The 13,812-nt window shown below is 59.5% G+C and overlaps 2 protein-coding genes across 8 annotated transcripts in view; both read left to right on the top strand.

Moving 5' to 3' along the window:
* The window catches only part of SSH2 (slingshot protein phosphatase 2), a 68,713-nt gene extending 61,801 nt beyond the window's left edge, over positions 1-6,912 (top strand). For 3 of the 4 annotated variants that reach the window (XM_015880842.2, XM_015880841.1, XM_015880843.2), the window contains 2 exons: positions 805-1,645; positions 2,793-6,912. In XM_015880842.2, the coding sequence (XP_015736328.1) occupies positions 805-1,645; positions 2,793-4,646 (2,695 nt within the window). In that variant the 3' untranslated portion in view covers positions 4,647-6,912. The remainder of the gene's footprint in view (positions 1-804; positions 1,646-2,792) is intronic. The other variant, XM_015880844.2, reaches the window with a different exon arrangement.
* A 736-nt stretch (positions 6,913-7,648) lies between these two features.
* Positions 7,649-13,506, top strand: CORO6 (coronin 6). 4 transcript variants are annotated; one of them, XM_032448364.1, is made up of 12 exons: positions 7,649-7,723; positions 9,689-9,888; positions 10,333-10,455; positions 10,783-10,912; positions 11,278-11,459; positions 11,584-11,703; positions 11,877-11,996; positions 12,301-12,405; positions 12,494-12,639; positions 12,721-12,778; positions 12,886-13,116; positions 13,330-13,506. In XM_032448364.1, exons 2-12 carry the CDS (start codon positions 9,691-9,693, stop codon positions 13,450-13,452), a joined length of 1,536 nt encoding a protein of 511 aa, XP_032304255.1. In that variant the 5' UTR covers positions 7,649-7,723; positions 9,689-9,690; the 3' UTR covers positions 13,453-13,506. The 4 variants fall into 4 exon arrangements, with proteins under 4 accessions (XP_032304255.1, XP_015736513.1, XP_015736514.1 ...); XM_015881027.2 differs by lacking the exon at positions 11,584-11,703; XM_015881028.2 differs by lacking the exon at positions 11,877-11,996.
* Positions 13,507-13,812: the final 306 nt, after the last annotated feature.

Genomic DNA, 13,812 nt, shown 5'->3' with positions numbered 1-13,812 from the left:
CAGGGCCTTTCTGTGGTATGTGCTCTCCTCCTAGGGGCAAGTGGTGGAAGCACAGCCCTGTGGCCACGGTCACTCAGCAGAGCCCTGGCCAGCTGGTGCCATTTGGTTGCAATAAGTTGCCTCTTGGGCTCACTGTAAGCCCAGAACACGGGCTGGTTTTTTGGCAGGTGGAAGTTATGGTGGTGCAATGCTCAGACCTTTCTAAAGGGGCTTTCCAAGTGCTGCAGAACTCTTGACCTTCCTTCCTGTGGAAAGACAGGTGGTGTTTGGGGCTGATTGCTGGCTGCAGTCAGTGTATTCTGTGTTTTCCGATCATGCTCAGACACATATCAGCACGCTTTTGCATGCCAGAGTCCCAGTATTGACCACTGAAGTTGCTCACAGGAAGCCATGAGGGAAATGAATCTTTATTCCATGTCCAGCACCCAGGATTGGGGACCCTGTCCCTTCTGGTCCCTGCTCACCTGTGAGCAAATGGGAAAACACCACTGGCTGAAGAATAACCAGAGTCTGCAGCCGGTTAATTTTTGTATTTGATGAGTAGACTGATAAAATACTGCTGGGAAGTAGGAGGGGGAAGTGAATGTGCGTAGAGTGGGAGAGTACAGTGGGATGTAGCTAATGGAAAGCAGCTTGTTATTGGGACAGCTCTTCCAGCGGCAGGTTTGGCCCTGAAACACTGAGGTTAAGCTGCAGCTGTGCTCACTGTACTTGCAGGTTTTTTGTGTAGGCTGCATCCTCTTGCAACAAGGTGGCTCTGTCATGTGAAAGCACCACTCAGTGTTTCCTCTGCTCTTCCTGCAGCAAGCAGCGGCACAACAAGCTGTGGCGTTCACACTCCGACAGCGACCTCTCAGACCACCATGAGCCCATCTGCAAGTCAGGGCTGGAGCTGAACAAGAAGGAGATCACTACCTCGGCCGACCAGATCTCCGAGGCCAAGAGCAACGACAACCAGCAGCCCGTGGCTCCCATCTACCCCGCTGAGCTGGACCGGGAGCAGCTCACGGAGGATGCGAATGTAATCAAGGAGAGTTGTGTGAAAGAAAGGAGGATCCACCTGGAGTTCATGTGCAGAGACTTTCGTGTGGAGCAGATGGAGGACAAGCTGAACCTGAACAACATCAATGGCTGTACGGCAGGGTGCTGCGTGGATTCTGTCCCTCCCGATAACTGCCATGCTTCTGAGGCCTTAATGCAACTCCAGCACCCCTTGGAAATAACAGAATTTCCTGATTTGACTGTAGACGATCTGGAAAAAGATGCCCTTAAGCCTGATATGAATGTGCACTTGGTTCCCATGGAAGAATTCACTTCGTGCTTAAAAGACTCTCCCCAGTCCCCAAACCAAAACGCACCGAGTCCGCAGCAGAACACCCAGCCTGAAGGGACGGACCTCAGTGCAGACAGGATCGACTTCTTCAGTGCTTTGGAGAAATTCGTGGAGCTCTCCCAGGAGAGCAGGTCACGCAGCTGCTCCCACTCCCGGCCGGAGGATCAAGGTGCTGGGAGGAACGGAGCAGCCAGGCTGCCTGTGCTGGAAGTGCTGCCTGCTGCAGACCTGGGTGCAGACACTCAAAGGAACAGCTCTGGAAACTCCCCTCAGGCATCAGATGACTCTTCCACGGATGAAGAGCAACAAAAGGTTAACATGACTTGCTGGGGGCTTTAGGAAGTGCTGTTCTGCCTTGCTGTGGGGTTGCTGTGGATGGGGGTCTAGTTCCAGCCTCTGGGGTAGAGTTTGCTATATGTCCTTCTTTGTGCTTTCAGAGGCTTGCTGCTTTCTGTGCTCTCTGCTCAAACACCTGTTTACTGGCAGTGCAGGACACTGGCTGAGTCAACCTTGACCTGACCTGCTCTGTTGTTCTCATGAGAAACTTATTTTTGAGTTTCACATCAGGAGAGCGGATAGATGGGACGTGAGCCATTAGGGCAGCTGAGGCCAGGCAGCATCCCGAACCTGCATGGGTATTTGTCTGCCTCGAGGAATGCACCAAATAACGGGACAGAGCTGGCACTTCTCCCTGCTTGGAAAACACCAGCACTGAGACAGTAAATTGAGGCAGATGTAGAGCTTCTGCTGATTGGAATAGAGAATGAGCCTGCACAGGCCCAGGGGGGTGGACTTGGGCATGTTGTGGCTGACTTCTCTCCTGGGACAGAACTCAGTAACCTCTGAATTGAGGCTCCTTTCTCTTATTATTGCTTTCTACCCTGCAGCAGTCTCACAGGGTTTGATGGTGTCCAGGGCCATCATTTTTTAGGAGCCTCTCTTATTTAAATTCCACCCTGCATTGCTTGAATCGTTTCCATCTCCATGTGAGGCACTAAGGCTCATCCAAATAGACGAGGCTGACTCTCTCCAGCAATTTGGCAGGAGAAGTTTCTGTGCTGCTGGGGGGGAGCATTGCTGCCTGTTCTGCTCCGGGAAACCAGAGTGGTTCAGTGGTTCAGCACTCTGCCCTTCTTTGTGCTGCCCCTCTGTTCACTCCCCTACCTGAGCAGTCTTTGAACGTTTTCAGTTCAAAACGTGGGCTTTTTGGTTAACTGTTTTTCCCTCAGAACTCATGGCAAGAAAACAACAGTTCTTAAATCTCAGGCTGAGTGGAGATCCAGCCTGGAATATGTAGAGGCCCAGAGATTATTGTTTCTATGCTAGCGATCATACTGTACTTGCAATTCATCCCTGCACATCAGCACGCATGCTTTGTGCTCCTTTGGAGGAGTGCACCCTCATTGCCTCATCAAGCTGCTGCTGTGTGCTGTTTGTAATTCCTGTTTCTGCCTTGCAGGAGGTCCCTGAGCTGCCTGGCAGCGGCCATCTCACACGGTCCCACTCAGAAAATGCCATTTCGGTGAAGGAAATCATCACAGAGATCGAGTCCATCAAGCAGGGAGTGGGGCCTGCTCAGCAGAAGGAGGGTTCCACCAACCTCACCCCGACACCAAAGAGGAACACGGTGCACGACCTGCCGGTGGAGGCAATTTGGGTGTCGGAAAGGGTGGATCAGAGCGAAGGACACCAGGAAAAGGAGAAGGATCCTCTGCAGGCTGAGCAAGAAACTGCTCCCTCAGCACAGCTCTTGTCCTCTAAGTCAGAGCTGGAGGAGGGTGAGCAGCACAGCGTCCACCCCGAGCCCAAGTGGTGTCCCGGCTCCGTCCGCAGAGCCACGTTGGAGTTTGAGGAGCGCTTGAGGCAGGAGCAAGAGCACCAGCACGTGTCCACAGTGTGCACCCTGCTGACCCGCAAGAACTCCAGGAATGACTCTGCTGCTGCTGAGCTGCTGCTGCGGGGGAGGACGGAGGAGCTGCCCCTGGAGGTGGCTCCGGAGGGCGATGCAGTGCAGGGCTCTGAGGAGCCGCTGTCCTTGGGGGCAGAGCAGCCTGCAGGCAGGCAGCTGCACACACCCCTCGCCCACCCCACGGAGCCCAGCCTGGGGCAGGAGGAGCGCAGGCTGGTAGTCTCGTTTGATGGCACGGAGGAGCCGGCCCTGCCCTCCCTCCTTCCCAAAAGAATTGAAATCATTGAGTTCACTCCTATGGTCAGGGCTGCTGAGAGCCGTGATGCAGGTGTTGGGCGGCCTGCAGCACTCCCACTGCTGGATGAAAACTTGAACCCTTCGCTGTGCTCCGAGAAGGCAGCGACCTCTCTCAGAGCTCTGGTACATCTACCGCTGCCGGAGCATGCGGTGCAGCAGCAGCAGGCCGCCTGCACCCTGCTCAGCCCCAGCGAGGAAGGCACTGCCTTGTCCTTTCCCCTTGGTGCTGCTTCCAACTCTGCCCAGCCCTCCTGCGTGCCATCAGCCAGCCCCAACAGCTCTGCATTGCCCTGCGTGATCCACCTGGAGGGTGTCACTGAGCAGAGCACGAGCACAGACGATGAGCCGACCACACTGTGCAGCACTGTGGGAGCTGTGGCTCTTCCATTCAGGGACGGCAGCCAGGCTCCGTGCCATGGTGGTGCTGGCTCCTCCACCAGCCTGCACACCACAAACGTGGACCTTTTGGACATCTCCTTCCTGTGCTGCAGCCTGCCCCACAGCTCCAGCAGCCACAGTGTGGGGGAGCGCAGCAGCAGCCCTGGGCTGGTCAAGCAGAGAGCGAAGGAAATAGAGGCACGGATCCGGCACGCAGGGCTCACCACCCCGTCCCAGATGAAGCGCTCGGCATCCTTGGCCAAACTGGACTGCCTGGACCTCTCCAAGGACGACTTATCTGAGAGGGAGGCAGCTTCCCGCTGCTCCAGCCCCATCCTCCTCACCTGCGTGTCCCTGGGTTCGGGCTTCCACAAGGGGAGATCAGAGCAGAGCTTGGAGAGCAGCCCGTGCAGGAAACACCACCCATCCTCCCCACCCACCCTTGGGGATCCCAAACCTGCTCAGCATTTTGTGGAGCAGCTCAGAACAGCTGAGTGCATTGCTCAGAGCAAACCTGTGCAGCGCCCGCTGGCTCAGTACGCCAAAGAATGCGGCTCCAGCCAGCACAGCTCAGCTCCCAGCACTGGTCCCGCATGGACTGCCCCCCAGGAGGGACCCTCCGTGTCGGCAGCGCCCCGACAGCAGCACGGTAGAACTCACCCATTGAGGAGACTCAAAAAGAGCAGTGATAGAAAGCGGACAACCAATCCCCTGTATAACACCATGTGATTGTGAGCACTGCGTGCTTCCATCCGGGGAGCTGCGCCACGATCACTCAAGGGGGCAGGTGTAATATAAGGAACATGCACTTTATTGGTTAATTTTATATCTATATATATATATATATATTGTCATTTTACCATTCTGGCGCATGTAGGTGTGGGTTGGTTCTTGTGTGTGTGATCTGACTGCAGGACTGTTGGTTGGTTTTGTTTTGTTTTTTTATGATGCTGTTGTTTTTTATGAACTCGGATAACCTCAGACGTTCTTTTAGTTGTTGGTTTGTTTTAAAAGAACACCTCTCTATGCTGAAACCAGCTCCATCTCATTGCAGCGGGGCAGAGGTTTTGCTCACAACCAGCTCCTCCATCCTCACTTGAATCAGCCCCGTGCCTCGAGGTGGTGCTTCACGACTGTGAAGGCTGTGCCAAGTCCCCTTTGTTCGCTTTGTGCTGCAGGCTGGAGCTGGATGGTGCTGGCAGGTCCCTTATGGAGCCCAGTTCTGCCCGTGTGCCCCAACAGGAGCACAACAGGGGTTGGGCTCGGGGCCCCCCAGCTCTGCCCTCACCTCCCCCAGCTGAGAGCCCACAACCGGAGTGTTCTTCTAAAACAAACACCTCAATGGGGCACGAGCCCTCCCGTTACTTGAATACTGCTGTGGGCCTTCCACGTTCATGGCCATATCATGTCCTCTGCTGCCTTCCTGCCCCCCAGAGCTGCCCCACATCCCCTCCCACCCCTTTGCATCCCAGAGGCCGTTGTAGTTGTTACACGTTGTGTTCCCACACTGAATGCAAAGCTTTGTCCTCTGCTGTCACTCCCAGCCTGGAGGGCAGATCTTTCCTGGAAGAGTTTGGTTTTGCTAAATTGTATATATGATATTTATATAGATTTTTTTTTTCTTGTTTCTATGTTGGTTATTATTTTGTTTCCTTATTATTTTTTTAAAGGGCAAGACTGCATTCTGTAAACTGGAAAACAGCTCCACTTTTCCTCCCCCTCAGTGCTGTCTATGGCAATCTGCACCCACATGGAGCAGCTTTGGCCCAACATCTCCAGCCCTGGCTTCTCTCTGAGCCGTTCTGCAGCTCCTGGCCTCCCCCAGACCCCACACGGTTACTCCCTGTTCCATCCTGCTCTGCTCTGCTCTGCACTGCCTGCTGCCTGGCCCTGCCAGGAGCTGCACAACGACACTCCTGCTGCCTTGCTGCAGCCCCAGTGCATGTCTTGCTGTAGCTCCTCATGCTGCCCTAGCAGTGCTGGCTGCAGTGCAGCCCAAGGGTTGGGTAGCACTGGGCCATGTCTTGCTGCAGGGCTGCATTACTCCTGGTGGCTCCAGCTGGTCTTGGAGCCAGGCAGGTGGCACAGAAAGACCATGTGCCCCAGGGGCAGCTACAGCCCTCACCTTGGCTTTCTCCACCTGCTTTGCTCCATGGAGATGTGCCCTTTTTTCTTCCCAGAGCAGTGATGCTGCAGGGCCGTGCTGTCCCCTTCTCCCCAGCCCAGCCTTGTTCCCTCCTACCATTACAATGGCACCGGGGAGCTCTGAACCCGCTGGCAGGATGGGTGCACAGTGCTGGGTGCTCAGCCAAAGCCACCGAGCTCAGAGCTCCCCCCGGGGCTGTGCACCCCCATCTCTCCCTTTGCTGGTGGGGTTTTGGGAGGCCTGTGGTGTTTGAAGGGCATTTTGTACAAAGCAGCCGTTCCTTTGGTCTCACAAAGCCCTCCTGGAGGACGCTCAGTTGTTTACATTGACTCCTGTACAATATCTCAGCCATTGCCCCCCCCCCAACCTCCACCCGTACTGTAAGTGTGAGCCTTGCACAGACGGATCGCGCCCGTGTCCAACTGGTTTTTACACTGTGTTCTGTTGCACTCGATGGTGTGTGTGTGTGTGTGTGTGTGTGTGTGTCCCATCCCCTCCCCAAGTCGTCCCATGTACAGACCCCCCCCCAGCCCCATCCTGGAGGTGACCCCTGGCAGAAGGGATCCTACGAGGCACCATTGGGCTGTAGCACTGGGATAGGGCTGTGCTCCTGGCTGGTGCCTTTACATCCCTGCCACGTCTGTGTGCTCAGCTGTGACGGGGATGGAGCCCATCTGAGCCCCCTGGGTGTCTCTCGGTGCCTGGGATCATCCCTTCTCCCCCCCCGTTACCCCTCCAAGAGACTTTATGACCGATGTGCTCCGCTGTTTTTAAATGTGAACTTGTGCACCGACGTGCAGATTCAATGTTCTTGTTACCGAATGAATAAAAGTTTTATTTTGACAACGATGTCGGCCTGCTGCCTCCTGCTCGGGGCTGGGGGGCTCCATATCCCCACCCAGAGGGCAGCGATACACGGAGGGTGAAGGACCCCTGCCCAGCGTGGGCCCAGGCGTTGGGGGTGTCGCTGTAGGGCTGGGGGTGCCCGGCCTCCCCTGCTGCCCCCTGTGCCCATTGGAAAAGGCTCCTGGGTCCACTGCCCCTATAGGGATGAGCAGCAGGGCCGTGTGGGCAGAGCTGTGATGGGATGTTGTGGGTGGATGGGCGGCTGGATGTCGCTTTCCCTTCCGACCCGCTGGGCTCAGCCAATGCTCTGCTCGCTGTCCTTGTAGGGTCCATCGCCCGCTGCCTTTCCAGGACCCCCCTGCCCCGGCTGCCCCCGGCCCCACGATCCCTTTAATCCCCTTTGGGCCGGGTCGCTCCCTTTGGGCCGCGCTCCGCTAAATCCCAGCCAGCATCCCGTGGGGGCGGGCGGAGGGGAGGGGGGGGTCCGTAGGGATGCTGCGCTGCCACCGCCCCCCGTGGCTCGTATCTGTCCCTCATCCCGGTGGGTTCGGGGCGGGCAGCGCTCGGCCGGGGGCGGGCGGGACCCGGTAAGGACAGGCGGGGCCGGGCCCCCCCTCCCCGCCTCCTCCCGGTGCCCGCAGCGGGGGGGCCGTGCCGGCCCGGCTCCGGGCTGGGCTCAGCTGTTCCCTGCGGCACTGCGCGCCCCGCGCAGCCCGACCGAGCGGAGCCGAGCCGGGCCGAGCCGAGCCGGGCGGAGCGGGGCCGGGGCCGCGGGAGCGGGCGGAGCCGAGCGGGGCAGCAGCGGAGAGAGCAGGTGGGAGCGGGGCCGGGGATGGGGCCGGGCCGGGGGGGAGCGGGGGGCGAGGGGAGACGGGAAGGGTGGGGGGAGAGCAGCGGCGAGCCCCGGGCCCCCGGCCCCTCGCCCCGCCGGGCCCCGCCGGGAGATGGCTATAAATGGAAAGTGACCTCTGGTCGTTCCCGAGCGGCCGCTGCGGATTCAATTGTGGCAACGTAATGGCACGGCCGGGAGCGGGGGGTCCTGCCCGCACCGCTCCTGCACCCCCCGCCCGCTGCCTGCGGCCCCTCCGACCCCATGTGCCCGCACCCCACGTGCCGCTCCTGCAGCCCCTGCGCCCCCGCCGCCCCCCGCCTGCACCCCATGCACGCTGCTGCACCCCACAGACCCCACGCACCCACCTGCACCCCGTGCACATGTCCCACCCCACACCCCGTGTGCCCCCACCTGCCCCTCGCCCCCCAGGCGCCCCTTCCTTGTCCCCATCCTTGTCCCCCAGCCGTGCTGCCCTCATGTCAGCTGGGTTCTGCAGGACATCCCCACGCAGCCCCTCGCTGCCCCCCTGCACTGGGGGCCCCGTCCTGGTGCTGACACCACTTCAGGGACCCCCCAGTTCGTGGGCAGCACCAAAGAGCCACGAATCCTCAGGGACGCATCGTGCTGTGCAGGGCTGTGGTTCCAGCCGACCCCAAAGGGCACTGTGGGGTTGTGGGGTCACCATCCTATGGGCACTGCAGAGCTGCAGCACTGGGAGCGACACTGGGGTCTCCAGGAGGCTCAGTGCACACATAGCAGGGGCCAGGATGATGGGGGCAATTGGATCCCCCCAGTGCCGTGCAGAGCACCAGGCTCCGCTCCCCCTGCACATGGGGCTGCGTGTCTGTGCTGCCCAAAGCTCTGGCGTTTTGGGTACCCACACACTGGGGAGGTGTGACCCAGGTGGGAGACCTCAGATCACTGCTATGGCACGGGACACAAGGGGACACATGGGGATGAGCTGTGACCCAGTGCATGGCACCTCCTAATCATCCCCCCAGAGCTCTTTGCAGCCCCGCTTTCCTACTTTCACTACATATGGGTCAGCTCCGGTGATGGCCAGAGGGCACAGCATGGCCATGGGGATGGTGTGGATATGGGGTATGGCACAGCCGTAGGGGTGGCATAGGAATAGGGTATGGCACAGCTATGGGGGATGGCACAGCCATAGGGCAAAGAATAGCCATAGGGCATGGCATAGCCACGAGCATGGCACAGATATAGGACATGGCACAGCTATAGGGCATGGCACAGCTATGGGACACAGCACAGCTATAGGGCATGGCACAGCTATAGGATACAGCACAGCTATGGGACATGGCACAGCTATAGGATACACACAGCTATAGGGCATGGCACAGCTATAGGACATAGCACAGCTATAGGGCATGGCACAGCTATAGGACATAGCACAGCTATAGGGCATGACACAGCCACGAGCATGGCACAGATATAGGACATGGCACAGCTATGGGACACAGCACATCTATTGGGCATAGCACAGCTATGGGACACAGCACAACTATAGGGCATGGCACAGCCACGAGCATGGCACAGCTATAGGACACAGCACAGCCATGGGACATAGCACAGCTACAGGGCATGGCACAGCTATGGGACATAGCACAGCTATGGGACATGGCACAGCTATGGGACATAGCATGGTCCTGGTGCACAGCACAGCCACATCCCCACCACACAGCAGACCAACAGCTCTGTGCCATGGTGAGCTGCTGCACAGCATCTACCCCAACCCCCACAGCTGCCCCAGGTGAGGACCACACCTGGCTCCATCCCATGCCCCCATCCCACACCTTCACCATATCCCCACGCTCCCTTCCAAACCCATATGGGGATCCCTCACAGCACAAGATCTGTGGGCATTGAGGTCCCTGTGCTCTAATGGGGGGGGGACAGCACCACATCCTGACCCGTCCCCCCCCCCAGCCATGAGCCGCCGCGTGGTGCGTCAGAGCAAGTTCCGCCACGTCTTTGGGCAGCCAGTGAAGGCCGACCAGATGTATGAGGACATCCGCGTCTCCAAGGTGACGTGGGACAGCTCCTTCTGCGCCGTCAACCCCAAATTCTTGGCCATCATCGTGGAGTCGGGTGGGGGGGGGGCCTTCATGGTCCTGCCCCTGGCCAAGGTGAGCCGAGGTGTTGGGATGGGTCCCCCCATAGGTGGTGTGTGTGTGTGTGTGGGGGTGGGATGTGGTGATGGCTCTGTGTCACTTTGCCCCCATATCCCCAATGTGGGGGAGCTCAGGGACCCTGGGGGAGTTATTGGCACACATCATGGGGGCAACTGCAGTGACATAGGAACCCTCCATTCACTTTCTCCCCAGCCCCAAATCTCTGACTCTGTGTGTGTGTTTGTGAAGGGGATAGGGATCCACCCTGCCCACACTAACACAGGGTCTGGACCCCCTTTTGTCCCCCCCACCACCACAGGGGACACTCAGCAGCCCATCCCCAGGCACATCGCCATCCTCTGCATCTCTATGAGGCTCTGTGCCTCAGTTTCCCCATGGCTCCCCCCATGCTGGGACTCGGGGGGGTCCCAGGCTCATCCCAACCCCCCCATGTTGCAGACGGGACGCGTGGACAAGAACCACCCCCTGGTGACAGGGCACACAGCGCCCGTGCTGGACATCGACTGGTGCCCCCACAACGACAACGTCATCGCCAGCGCCTCCGAGGACACCACAGTTATGGTGAGGGGCGGGCAGTGGGGGGGGTTGTACAAAGGGCCCCCCCTCCTTCTTTCCCGTTGCTTTGCCTCCTGCAAAGTGTCACCGACCTATTTTTAGAGGCAGTGCCATGTGTGTGTGCTGCTGGCGGCGGCCGCTGGCTCCATGATGCAGCACTTTGTGCTAAATATACCCTCCCCGCGACTCAGCACCGGGGGGGCCACATGCGGCACAATGGGGCTGTGCCCCCCCCTCCCTTCATCCCCCAGGCACCGCGTGCTCCCTGCAGCATTGAGATGTGCATCAGGGTGGTGGCACCACTGAGGTTAATTGTCCCCATGTCCCCCCCAGGTGTGGCAGATCCCCGACTATGTCCCCGTGCGCAGCATCACGGAGCCGGTGGTGACGCTGGAGGGGCACTCCAAGCGTGTGGGCATCATCTGCTGGCACCCCACGGCCCGCAACGTGCTGCTCAGTGCAGGTGGGGATCACCCTAAGGCCATGGGATCCAATGGTGGTTAACCCCAAATCCCCACTGGGGACCAATCATAGTAACTCCAAGTCCCATTGGGGACCAATGGTGGTCACCCCAAATCCCCACTGGGAACAAGTAGTGGTCACCTCAAATCCCACTGGGGACCAATTGTTGCCCCCCTCAAGTCCCATGAGAACCAATGGTAGCCACTCCAACTCCCACCAGGAACTGATGATGGTCACCCCAAGTTCCATCAGAACCAATAGTGGTCACCCCAAGTCCCACTGTGGATCAATGATAGTCACCCCAAACCCCCACTAGGAACCCACAGTGGTCACCAGTGGGGTGACACTGTCCCGGTGTCCCTGCAGGCTGTGACAACCTGGTGATCCTCTGGAACGTGGGCACCGGGGAGATGCTGCTGGCGCTGGAGGACATGCACACCGACCTCATCTACAACGTGGGCTGGAACCGCAATGGCAGCCTCCTGGTGACCACCTGCAAGGACAAGAAGGTGCGCGTCATCGACCCGCGCAAGCAGACGGTGGTGGCGGTGAGTGTCCCCAGTGTGTCCCCATTGCCCCCTCCCCGCAGTGTTCCCCCCCTCCCCTCTAACGGCCCACCCCACTAACCCCATCCCTCTGTGTTTGCCTTTAACCCGCTAACGCCCAACGCAGGAGATAACCAAACCTCATGACGGCGCCCGGCCCATCCGCGCCATCTTCATGGCCGATGGCAAGATCTTCACCACCGGCTTCAGCAAGATGAGCGAGCGGCAGCTGGGCCTCTGGGACCTGGTATGGGGCCGCGCCGTGACCCATTGTGCCCCACATTGACCCCATTGTGCCCCCCCCCACAGGACCCTCCTGCGCCCACCTCCGTCGGAGCCCAATAGCTGTACCAGGGATGGATCCTCGCCCTCACACCCCATCCCTGTGCCACGCGCTGACTCTGTGCCCCCCATCCCCAGGAGAGGTTCGCGCCCCACGAGGGGCTGAGGCCCGTGCGGGCCATCTTCACACGGGAAGGACACATCTTTACCACGGGCTTTACCAGGATGAGCCAGCGGGAGCTGGGGCTGTGGGACCCGGTAACGAGGCCGCATGGAGTGATGCTCCCGGGAACTCGGCTTCCCAAACCCAAACCCAAATCAATTCTTCCCCCCAAATCTGATGCCGAGTTCCCCGTGTGCTGTGCCCGTGTGCCGTGCAGTGCCTGGGTGTGCGCTTGGGGTGGGTGGGGGTACCCATAGGGTGGTGCAGGTAAGCAGGAGCGGAGTGTGGGCATGCCAGGGGTGTCCTGGGGGTGTCCCAATCCCTACGGTGTGCAGTGCAGAATGGTGTGGCTGTTGGAGGGGGTGGGCCCGGCGCTCACCCCCAGTTGTGTCCCCACAGAAAAACTTTGAGGAGCCCATCGCGCTGCAGGAGATGGACACCAGCAATGGGGTCCTACTGCCCTTCTACGATGCTGACTCCAGCATCGTGTACCTCTGCGGAAAGGTGACCCCAGGTTCCCCCCACCCTGCTCCCCTCCCTCCCCTGCCATGGGGAGAGTTCAGGGGGCTGACAGCTCTCCCCATGTCTGCAGGGGGACAGCAGCATCCGCTACTTTGAGATCACAGATGAGGCTCCCTACGTGCACTACCTGAATACTTACAGCAGCAAGGAGCCGCAGCGTGGCATGGGCTTCATGCCCAAGAGGGGGCTGGATGTCAGCAAGTGTGAAATTGCCAGGTGGGGGCTGGAGGGACCCCAAGGGTGGGGGGGAACAATGGGAGGGGACATCCAGACCCCAACCTCCTCTGCCCCATTCAGGTTCTTCAAGCTGCACGAGCGCAAGTGTGAGCCCATCGTCATGACGGTGCCACGCAAGGTGAGCCCTCGGGCACCTCTTGAGGACAGCGGGGTTCTGGGGACAGTGGGGTTTCAAGAGGGAGATTTGGGTTCCCCATCTCACTGAGCCCCACGTTGTCCCTGCAGTCAGACCTTTTCCAGGATGACCTGTACCCCGACACGCCGGGCCCTGAGCCGGCCCTGGAGGCAGATGAGTGGCTGTCGGGGAAGGATGCGGAGCCCATCCTCATCTCGCTGCGGGATGGCTACGTCCCTGTCAAGAACCGGGAGCTGAAGGTGGTCAAGAAGAACATCCTGGACAGCAAACCGCCCCCAGGCCCCCGCCGCAGCCACTCCACTTCCAACGCTGATATCTCTGTGAGTGTCCATCGCCTCCCCAGGGGTTGTGCCACCCTACAGGGACACCAGCCCATAGAGGTGTTGGTGTATGTTGATGTTGGTCCGTGGCAGATGTTGGCCGATGGAGATGCTGGCCCATGGGGACGTGGCACAGGGCCGTCCCCTTCCTCGGGGGCTGATGGCCATAGGGGTCCTGTAGGCACAGCACTGACCCCTCGTGTCCTCCCACAGACCCCCGCCCTGGACGAGGTGCTGGAGGAGATCCGGGTGCTGAAGGAGACGGTGCAGGCGCAGGAGAAGCGCATCTCCGCTCTGGAGCAAAAACTCTGCCAGTTCACCAATGGCACAGACTGAGGCACGGGCATGGGACTGCGCCCAGCCCGGCATTAAACCGCATCCCGCAGCGGGCAGGAGGCCACGGCCATGTTCTTTCCCCAGGAGCTGTAGGGGGGTGGGTTCGGACTCTGAACCCCACCCACCCCATTTTGCTCCTAGGATGCCACAGTGCATCTGGGGACTTTGGTACATGAGGGTCCATCCTGGAGCCCTGGGTGCCAGGATGGGGATGCTGGTCCCCCTCCCAGTGCTGGGGCACGGTGCTAAACCCCCCCCACCCCACAGCCCCTCACAGGGGGGGCTTCATACTCCCAGCACCCCCATTAATAAAAGGGCTTGGGTCTCCTGTGGCCATAGCAGGGATGTGGGGCTGCTGAG

This window comes from Coturnix japonica, chromosome 19 (assembly GCF_001577835.2).
Source record: "Coturnix japonica isolate 7356 chromosome 19, Coturnix japonica 2.1, whole genome shotgun sequence".
NCBI classification, from domain to species: domain Eukaryota; kingdom Metazoa; phylum Chordata; class Aves; order Galliformes; family Phasianidae; genus Coturnix; species Coturnix japonica.
Note: the sequence above shows the minus strand (reverse complement) of the source record. Positions and strands in the feature narration are given on the sequence as shown.

Excerpts from the sequence above, each read along its gene's own strand:
- CORO6 (XM_032448364.1), top strand. The coding sequence starts at position 9,691 with ATGAGCCGCCGCGTGGTGCGTCAGAGCAAGTTCCGCCACGTCTTTGGG. Across the intron at positions 11,704-11,876 it reads AGCTGGGCCTCTGGGACCTG|GAGAGGTTCGCGCCCCACGA; the intron begins GTATGGGGCCGC and ends CCCCATCCCCAG. Across the intron at positions 11,997-12,300 it reads AGCTGGGGCTGTGGGACCCG|AAAAACTTTGAGGAGCCCAT; the intron begins GTAACGAGGCCG and ends GTGTCCCCACAG.